The sequence below is a fragment of the Trichechus manatus genome, unplaced genomic scaffold, assembly GCF_000243295.1.
Source record: "Trichechus manatus latirostris isolate Lorelei unplaced genomic scaffold, TriManLat1.0 scaffold00008, whole genome shotgun sequence".
NCBI classification, from domain to species: Eukaryota; Metazoa; Chordata; class Mammalia; order Sirenia; family Trichechidae; genus Trichechus; species Trichechus manatus.
In genome coordinates this window covers 20,375,853-20,386,146 of record NW_004443944.1, presented here as the reverse complement: position 1 = coordinate 20,386,146, position 10,294 = coordinate 20,375,853, and the positions used below count along the sequence as shown (strand labels likewise).

The 10,294-nt window shown below is 40.7% G+C and overlaps 1 protein-coding gene across 5 annotated transcripts in view; it reads left to right on the top strand.

Annotated features, from left to right (window-relative positions):
• Positions 1–9,004, top strand: part of IFT52 (intraflagellar transport 52) — a 37,513-nt gene extending 28,509 nt beyond the window's left edge. For 3 of the 5 annotated variants that reach the window (XM_004370335.2, XM_023724601.1, XM_004370336.2), the window contains exons 11-14: positions 721–808; positions 2,396–2,504; positions 4,397–4,542; positions 6,747–7,037. In XM_004370335.2, coding sequence (XP_004370392.1) covers positions 721–808; positions 2,396–2,504; positions 4,397–4,542; positions 6,747–6,794 — 391 coding nt within the window. In that variant the 3' untranslated portion in view covers positions 6,795–7,037. Of the gene's footprint in view, positions 1–720; positions 817–2,395; positions 2,505–4,396; positions 4,543–6,746 lie in introns of those variants that run through there. The other 2 variants (XM_023724604.1, XR_002822850.1) reach the window with 2 other exon arrangements.
• The last annotated feature ends 1,290 nt before the right edge of the window (positions 9,005–10,294 follow it).

Sequence of the window (10,294 nt, the reverse complement as noted above, 5' to 3'; positions counted from 1 at the left end):
ACATGTTGCCCTATGACAATGGTTAACAACCCCACTACATGTCAACACTGTCCTTACTCAACCTTGGGTTCCCTATCACCAGCTTTCCTGTCCCCTTCTGCCTTCGAGTCCTTGTCCCCTTCTGCCTTCGAGTCCTTGTCCCTGGACTGCTGTGCCTCATTAGTCCCGTTTTGTTTTATGGGGCTGCCCAACCCCCGGCTGAACGGTGAACCTTGGAAGTGATTTCACCACTGAGCTAAAAGGGTGTCTGGGGGCCATACTCTTGGGGTTTCTCCAGTCTCTTTCAGGCCAGTAAATGTGATCTTTTTTGTGTGTGTTAGAATTTTGTTCTATATCCTTCTCTAGCTCTGTCCAGAACCCTCTGTTGTGGTCCGGTCAGAGCTGACTCCTATTTCTTGATGGTGAAAACAAATAAACACAATGAGTTACAAGATTCAGTGTCCCATTGGGTAAGACAAAAAGCCTGTTTACGAGAAGCCTGATAGGAAACTTGAAAGTAATTTTTCCTTTGAGGTCTCAATGAAGTAATACTGTATGATACAGTGGAAAAGATTCCCGATAGGACCACTACCTTAGCTATGACAACACATTTTGCGTATTTTTCCATAATAGTGCTCAACCACATTATTTGATGGAGAACCACACTGTCTGGTTGGTCAGACATGCTTTGTCACTGTGCCTCATCTTGATCCCTTCTTTTCTGCTTTATTAACAACACAGGGCTTATGAACAGCTAAATGTGAAGCATGAACCTCTGCAGCTCATCCAACCTCAGTTTGAGACGCCGCTGCCAGCCCTGCAGCCAGCTGTGAGTAGGTGTGCTTGAGGGACCCCCACTGCAAAACCCTTCTGTTTGCCCATACCTTACCAGCTGGGCCCTTCACTATGGATCTGCCCATAAAGAGAGCTTAGACAAGTGACAGTCACATTTCATTTACCTGCCCAAAGGCAAACTTTAGACTTTAATCTCAGTCGAAGCTGCCACTGATATCTTGTTTAATTCTGTTAACATTGACTAAGTTGAGAAACTTATTATTAAAACAAAACGGAGCAACCCCTGGAGGCAAGCAAGCACCCTTGAGGTATCTCCACCCTCTACCCAGGTGGTTTGAGTACCCAGGCTTGTTGGCTTTCCTTTTGTCCTCTTTTACGTAAGAGCGAGGTGGTTCTCAGACTTCAGTGTGCACAAGAATTATGTTTCAAGGTTGTAAATGTAAACTATGTTTTTTGTACTTTTATAGATTATTTAAAGGATTTTTCAAAAGTAATTTTGATGACTCATGATTTGCACTTTCTGTGCTAAGTATACCAGAAACTCCTAGAAAGAGGAGACTCTACTGACCCATGAATAGTTGCTGGGTAGGATGGGTGAGTGGGCAGGGCTCCCGGTCTCCTCAGCAGAGCGCACAAACTGCCTTTGGCGCACACATGACAACACTGTGCAGGGCACTGCATTTTAAACTGAGCTGCTGAGCAGCAGTCAGCATGGGAATCCTATGTATGGACTAGCCTGCGTTTCTGTGATGGAACCTGCTGGCGTTTACACTGTGAAAATTATTGATAATTAATTGGTTACTGGGGACACGTGAAGATTTTACAGGAGAACAATGTTAACATTTATTCCATGCTGTGCAGGTTATACAGAGTTTTCATGTTTATCATATTTACTCTTCACAATAATCTTGTACTTATTATCCCCATTTTACTGACATGGAAACTGTATTTGCCTATTGTCACACGTAGCTGGTAAGTGGCAGAATTAGTTTCATACCAGTGGTATACTGGAGCCAGTTTACATTCGTTTGTAAGAGCTGATGGTTAAATTTTCAGGAATGTTATGAGCCAGTTGGCTTCATCTTGGTTGTTTGAAACTGGCCATGATAGGAATATTTATATCATAGAAACTGGCAGATGGTACAGATCAGGCCTTTTGTTTTCTTTTGAGGGCTGGTAGTAATAAAACATTTACCAACATTATTGGGTCACACTATGAATTCTGACTTCAAGTTCAGCACCTTCTACACTAATCTACATCTGCCTCCCCAGATAATTTCTGTCCCTAAAGAACTCATGATTAAATAAGAAACAAGTTGTATAATCAAATATTCTACACAAACTTAAGCCCTAACTATGCACCCTTGAGCTGAGTTAACTGGCATTGGTACATCACTTCAGTTTAGTGATATAGTTAGAGCTGGTTCTGCTTGGTTGCTTACAGTGGGCTGGTAGTCTTGCTTGGTGTGGGTCTAATGAGAGGGCTGGAGGAGCTGATGGGAGTTCAGGCTGGTTTGTCCCTGGGGAAGGGCTGAGGTTGGTCTGTCATGTCCCTTGTGTCTCATCACTGTCAGTTTTGACCTTGGATGGCTCCTTTATATAAGATCCTGTTTCCTTTTAGGTTTTCCCTCCTAGTTTTAGGGAATTACCACCTCCTCCTCTGGAGCTGTTTGACTTAGATGAGACGTTCTCCTCTGAGAAGGCACGGCTTGCTCAGATTACCAATAAGTGTAAGTTTGGCCAATTTTTCTGTTTGTTTGGTGTGAGGAGTTTTACTTATTTGTGAACTTATGAACAGTATAAAGTTACAATGTCTGTTTATTTCATGTAAATGATGCAGCTTGTTTTTCTTGAGGATACTTAGCTCACTGGGTTAGAACATGGTCCTGAGCAGAAGCCAAAGATCTCAGCTTTAGTCCCTGGAAATCCTTACTTCTGATCTGTTGAGTGACCATAGGATGAATTCTGAGCCCTGGCTGGCCACCTAGCAAATCTGGGGTCATTGGTCATAGGAGCAGTTAAATTAAAAAATCGAGTCAGAGCTAGAAGAATGATAGACTCCGAATTGGAAGAAATCTTAGAGAGGGCCAGGGCTCCTCCCTGTGACGTGTGGATGAGAAAATGAGGCCTCAAGCCACATAGCTACATGGTGAGCGGTACTCTTGACTCTTGGCCCAGTGCTCTTTCTGCCCTGCACTGCCTCCAGCAGAGCAAATGGGCCTGTACACATATAATCAGAGGCATGAAACTAACCATCCACTTTGAGGCAGTGATCTCACTCCTGGGAATCTATTCTAAGGAGATGAATGAAGGTACAAAGACGATTACCACATTATTTAATAAAAAATAAAATTGAGAATAGCCTTATTGTCACTAGGAGGGGAACGGTAGTCAGTTGTGTCACAATCAGTAGGATAATATGTAGTCATTATAAGAGAGGATCATAAATGAAGAAAGCAAGATATAAAACTGCATGCAAAGGAGGATCCCAACTATGTAAACCACATCTGTATGTGGCCAAAGACCAGAATGGACTATGCAAAAAGGAAAAGAGTTCAATGTAAAAAACTGTTACTTAATCTATTCTATGCCAGGCATTGTGGTAGATGCTGGGCAATCCACCGTTAGCAAGACAATGTGATTAGTCCAATAGGATAATAGGCCTGTGAAGAACCAAATGCTTTGACCCAGCATTTCTACTTCTAGCAAATTATCCTACAGAAATATTAAAAAAAAAAAAAAAAAAGATATAGATGTTAATTTTAGCATTCAAAAAATTGGAAATGGCCTAATGGTTCTTCTGTCAGTAGGGGGATTGGTTAAAAAAATTATGAAATAAATGAAGTATTATTATACATCTGTTAAAAGAAAGATGTAGAGCATAAGCTTTGATGTGGAATGGTGTCCATGATACGTTGTTAAATGATGAAGGCAACTTGCAGAACTATTATAATTTGATCCCATTTTGACAAAAACTTGTCTTTTTTACATGTATAAAACAAGGTAGGATTTGGTGGAGATGGAGCTAGGTGAGAGCTTGATGCATCTATATGGTTTGAGTATCTTACTAAATAACTTTTACTTCTATTATACCTTTTTTAAAGGATGCAAATCAGAGGGGAGAAAAAAGAAACTGCAGTATAGTATAAGCGGGCAGTAATGACTGTCCATCCTAGATACGGGTTATTGGGGGTGGCTTCGCCGAGATATGTTAGAATTACGTATACTGTTACTAAAATGATGCTTTAAAAAAAAGCCCATGTGCTTTTCATACTAGTCCTTGTTGCGTTCAGAGCACAGTAAATTGATTTCCTACTGGCTGCTCCTATTCTTTGTAATATAGGAATGATGGGTCTGGGAATAGGAAAGCTGAGCCAGTCCAGCTTTATTCTCATTAGTAGTGTTAACACTTTTCACTTTTGTCCTGATTTACAAAAGTAGCATATCAGGAGTCTCTATAGAGTTTGTCAGTGTTTAAGTCCTGTGGTCACATTACCCTAGGAAGAGGTGAATGATTTTGAGTGATGCAGGGACTTGTCAGAGGATACTTAAAACACAGTAAGTCTGTACTTTGGGAAAAGTAGAAGGCAAGGGTTAATCTAACTACCCTAACTGTGCTTAGGTACTGAAGAAGACCTGGAATTCTATGTCAGGAAATGTGGTGACATTCTTGGAGTGACCAGTAAACTACCAAAGGACCAACAAGATGCCAAACACATTCTCGAGCACATCTTCTTCCAAGTGGTGGAGTTCAAGAAATTGAACCAGGTATGCAGCCTAGGAGGCCCACTGCAGTGGTGGTATCATCCATAAACTGTACTCCTTGTGTTTTATGCCATTCATTCTGCAACTCCTTAGTGAGCATCTACTATGTGAACAAAACAGACCATAATCCCTGCCGTAATGGAACTTACCTTCTAGCTGGAGGAGACAGATAGTAATAAACATAATCTAGAAGTAAATCACATAGTATGCTAGAAGGTGGTAAGTGCTGTGGCATAAAAAAGTAGAGCAGGGCAAGAGGGATCAAGTGTGTGAAGTGTGGTAGTGACTGGGGAGTTGTAGGGAGTGTGGTATTAAAATAGGGTGGTCAGGGTAGGCCCCTGTGAAGTTGATGTTGGAGCGAAGACAAAGGTGTTGAGGAACTTGGCCATGCAGATAGCTGGGGGAGGAGTGTTCCAGGCAGAGGGAAGACCTGTGCAAATTCCCTAAGGCTGGATGTCTATGCCTGGAATGTCTCAGGAACAGCAGTGATGCCAGTGTGACTAGAGAAGTGAGCAGAGGATAGAGCAATGGAACATGAAGTCAGCATTTCATGTTAGAAATCCTTTTTCTGTAGACCAAGGACCAGGAACTTTAAAATTATGCCTGGCGTGCCTTCTTTCTATCCCTTTACAGGATTTCTAAAATTAAATGCCCAGCCAGTGTTGGTAAATGGGCATTCAGACACTACTGATGGGAGAATAAATTGGTTCTACTTTTCTGGGGACTTTTTGTAATATCATTCAAAAGCCCTAAAAATATATATACTTTTGACCCAGAAATTCTAATCCTCAGAATTTGTCTTAACAATATAATCCTAACTGTGTGCAGTTTTGTCAACCAGGATACTAGCTATAGCACTGTTTTAAGAGAAAAGTCTTTGTCAGTGGGGAATTGTCTTTATCAGTGGGGAATTGTACTGAAGGATGTACCTTTAGTAACTTAAGGTACATCCATAACATTACAGTTGTTTTAGAAGAATATTTAATTAATTAATATTTATGTGAAGACAACATAATATAGTAAATGGGGGGAGGCTATAAAACAGTATATAAAGAGATCCTATTTTTCCTTACAAAATGCATATATATGTTTGCATAGTAAAAAAGAACAAAGATAGTCATTCAGATGTGCAGAATGTGCAGTGTTGCAGTGATTTTTTTTTCTCTATTAAAATTTCTGTAACGAACATTGTGTCACTTTGGGAGGAAAAAAGAGTTTTTTGCCTTTTTTTTAACATAAGCAGGCAAAATATAAGCTTAGGATTTTCAAAGCTGAGTGGAAAGACTAGTTAGCATATGATCCTCTAATGGAAGGGGCTGGCTTTGTGGGGTCTTCACTGGACAGTTTACTGCACACCTCTTATGTGCCAGGCATGTGTTGAGGCTGTAGGGGTGAACAAGATGAATGCAGTCCTTGCTCTCTCAGAGCTACGTCCAGTGGGGCAGATGGAAATACATAGGCAGTTACAGTGCTCTGAGATAAGTGTCATGGAGGAGCTGTATAGAGGCTCTGGGTACCCAGAGGCGAGGTATTGTTTTGGCTCTTCAGCACTAAAATGTGGAATAGGGGCTTGGGTAGATTCCCACCAGTTCTAACCCTGCATGGCAGGACAGGCCCCCAACGCTAGGGTGAGAAGTCTGGTATAGTCCCTGCATCAGTGTCTTCAACTGTATTTGCTATTTAATATGGAAAATTGTCTATACAGTTTTCTTCTATAAGCCTTGGAAAGTCTGTGCATTTTTTGTAGTGCTAAGATAAGATTTCTAACGTTGAAAATATTTATATAAGTTCCTCTTTTATTCTTTTTAATTAAACCTATGATTGAATCTGTACTTTTATAATTTAGGAGCCCTGGTGGCTCAGTGGTTTAGAGCTATGGCGAGCTGCAGCTGCTAACCAAAAGGTCAGCAGTTTGAATCCACCAGCTGCTCCTTGGAAACCCTGTAGAGCAGTTCTACTCTGTCCTAGAGGGTCACTATGAGTTGGAATTGACTCAACAGCAACGGTTTTTTTTTTGTTGTTATCATGGTCTGTGGTGGTCAAAGCCCTGTTCTGGTGGTAAACCCTGGATTTAGTCTTAGAGCCAGAGATTACCTGTGTGCTCCAGTTAATGGTGATTCAAACTCTCTAGTCAAAATCTAAAACACAAGGTCACATTTTAGGCTTTGTATTGAAATACTAAAATTCTCTCTTACTCCCGTGTCCAGGAACATGACATTGATACAAGTGAGACAGCATTCCAAAGCAATTTCTGAGGACCATGCCTCTTGAAGCATTTCTGCCTCCTGATTCTCTTTGTAAACTATTTTTTAATTTTTCCTCAACTCCTTATCAAAATTGTCTGTACACTTTCTTCTGTAAGTGTTGGAAGGTCTGTGCATTTTTTGTAGTACACAGATAGGTATAAGGTTTCTAACCTTCAAAATCTTTATGTAAGATAAGTTCCTTTTTTTTTCTTTTTTTAAAATTAAACCTATGATTGAATCTGTACTTTCATAATTTATGAGAGTCTTTCACTGAAGTATTTTCTTTCAACTTCCGTTCTGGATTTGAGTTTTTTTCATCAAAGATATAAACAGTTATCAAGCTTGTTGTCAGCACTCCACAGCTTTTGGGATTGTTAAAAAGGATATGGGAATACACAGCAATATACTGGAATACACTGGGAATGAACTTTGGGGAACCCTGGGAGCCAGGTAGAAGAGTGCAGAGCCACTGAAAGTGTATGTAAAGGATGTGGCACAATGTGAATAGCTTAGTGGGTAGGTTCTATAAGTATGAGAATGGAGGAAGAAGGCCGTTTAGGGGGAGAGTGTGATATAACACCAAGAAGAAGTAATGAGGATGTGGACTAAGGTGCTGCTGTAGGAAAGGTAGCATTTTGAAACAGGTCTGGTTTGGGGTTAAGATCATATTGGCAAGACTTCCAGCCTGGTTGCCTGGGAGAGTGGTGGAGCTATTGAAGGCAGGGGCAGTCTGGAGGATGAGCTGTTTTTGAAGGTAAGAGTCCAATGTTGCATTTATGTTTGAGATGCTGACCGTTCATATTAGTTGAAATAACTGGAAATACCTGAGGATTAAAAAAGATGTCAGGTCTGAGGATCTGAGTTTTTCACCTGGAGTTAATTGAAGCCATGAGAATAGTTTGTCAAGGAATAATACTTTTAAAAAACTTAAAACCTTGGGAAGAAAGGCTCAAGTCAAAATTCTGAATTTCAAATGATTTATTCACCCTAAAGCTCTGTTCATAGGCTTCCATTCTCTCACACACTCAAGCCCTATCCAGAGTCGCCAGCCAGGGCAGAGCACTGGGGAAGGAGGAGGTCCCTTTTCTCGGAGGGCAGTCTAAGGTCAGGTGAGAGACAAGCAGCTATAGAACTGAACTTTGGGGAATACTGTGGAAGACTGTATTGTCCAAAAATGGATTCAATAACTGTCTCTCAACCCATACGCTCTTCTCTTACAATGTGAGTTTGATGCTCCTCCCATTGAGAGGTGGAGTCTGTGTTCCCTCCCACTGAGTCAATGGGATGCTGTGTGGCTTCTGAGGCTAGATCATAAAAGGCTTACAGCTTCTGTCTGATTCTCTTGAGACATTCACCTTTATAGACATAAACCACCATGTAAGAGTCCAAGGCCACGTGCAGAGGCCATTTGTAGGTGTTCTAGCCAACAGCTATAGGTCCCAACATATACCAATATCACCCACCAAACATTCCTGACCCCAGCCACAAAGTCCTCCCAGCCTTTGAGTCCTCTCAGCTGAGGCCTCAGACATAATGGAGCAGAGACAAGCTATCCCTGCTGTATCCTTTCTGAATTCCTGACACACAATCCACAAACATAATAATTTGTTATGCAACAATAAATAACTGGAATACCTACAATCTTAGAAGGAGCTTTTTGATTGAATCTAGTCTAACGTCACTTTCCAAAGGGGAAACAGACCTAGAGGCAAAGAAGCACTGACAGCCTGCCTGCTAACCTGGAGCTTCTCCCACCACTCTTTCCTGACCAGAGAAGGTACATTGGAGGAGGCAAGGCCTGTCCCACCACATGGGGCAGCAGGCTTTTCCTCTTCACCCATGGCGGCAAGGATGTATTTTTCTTTCCAACTTCTTATAAAAATTTTGAAGCATATAGGAATTGCAAGAATATTCGAATAAACACCAGCGTACCACCTACTTTTAGCAAGTGTTAACATATTGTCATATATGCTTATGTATGTGTATGTATGGTTTTGTTAACATTTGAAATTACATTGCAGATATAACATTCATCCTTAAATACTTCATTATATAACCATACTATCATTATTACTCCTATTATTATCTAATAGAAATCAGATGTCCCTAAAGTGTGTTTTTACAAAACATTTTTCTATGCCAGGATCCAATCAGGTTCACACATTGCATTTGATTGCCTCTTTAGTCTCCTAATGCACAATAGTCCCCTTACTTCTTTCTTTTCTTTTTTTAAGTGACATTGACTTTCTGAAGGAACCAAATTAGGCATACTGCAGAACATCTCACATTCTGGATTTATCAGATTGTTTTCTCATGGTGTCTATTGTACCATTATCTCCTTTACTTCCTGTAAATTGGATGTTAGGTCTAAAGCTTGACTAGCTTTTTGGCAAGAATATTTTATAGGTGATGCTATGTATAATGTCAGATTAGCCCTCTACTAGTGAAATTAAGTTTAATTGCTTGGTTAAGGTGGTGAATAGGAGTGTTTTAAAATTCAAACATAAGGTACGAGAACGCCCCGTATCCTAGTTGCTCTTCACGTAAGTGCACGAACTTTTTCTGGCACCTAAGCCAGTTGAGATGAACTTAACGGACTTAAATGTGTTTCAATTCCACTCTTAAAAAAAAAAAAAATTTAGAAGGTGATAGTACTGGTCCTGGCAGGTAAATGCATAAAAATAACCCTGGGGAGATTTTGTTTGTAGAACCCAAATAAGTCTCTGATTAGATAAACTTTAGACAGTGTCAAAATGAAGAGGAGGTAACAGGCAGTGGGAAGGGGAGGAACTGCTCTTCTCACCCAAAACGGAGGAATATGTGGCATTTCATGATTCAAGAGTCTACTGTGGCTTTTGCTAAATTAGTTCTCATTTATAGAACCAGATATCAGAGGTTTTCAAACCTTTGTTCCCTAAAAGACCCTGGGGATCTACATATGCCTTACTGAAATGTAACTGTAAATATGTTTTTTAATTATTTTTTAGCTAAGTAATACTTGAGCACGGAGCTAAAGGATGTTGAGGGTAGAGTCCCAACCCTTTTCAGCCATCAGTTCCCTTCTGCGCAACCAATATTTATCAATTTCTTCCTCTGCCTTAAATAAATAGGAAAAAACATGTATTTTAAACTAAAAAGAATAATAAATATCCTCACTTACGCGGTACATACCAACTTTTAACATAAGCCTACTAATAATGTACTATACTACAGCTGCCTCCCTGCAGCTCATAAATCTAATGGGGGAGAGAGATTAACCTAAGAGTCGCAAAGTGGCAAATAACAGGAAAGAAACTTGCAGAGTTAGGAGCTTGTCCAGGGCCTTTCGGATCCACCTTACTAAAGAGTAGGACGGTTCAAGGCAGGAGGTCAACAGGGCTCAGGACTAGGGGGGAGACTGCTGAACACGAACACCGTGAACGACGTGATGTTGGAAACTGGCGATGTATTCCGCGTTCCTTCCTCTTATCCGTTCTCTGCAGCTCCGAGGGTGCGGGGCTGGCCTAAGC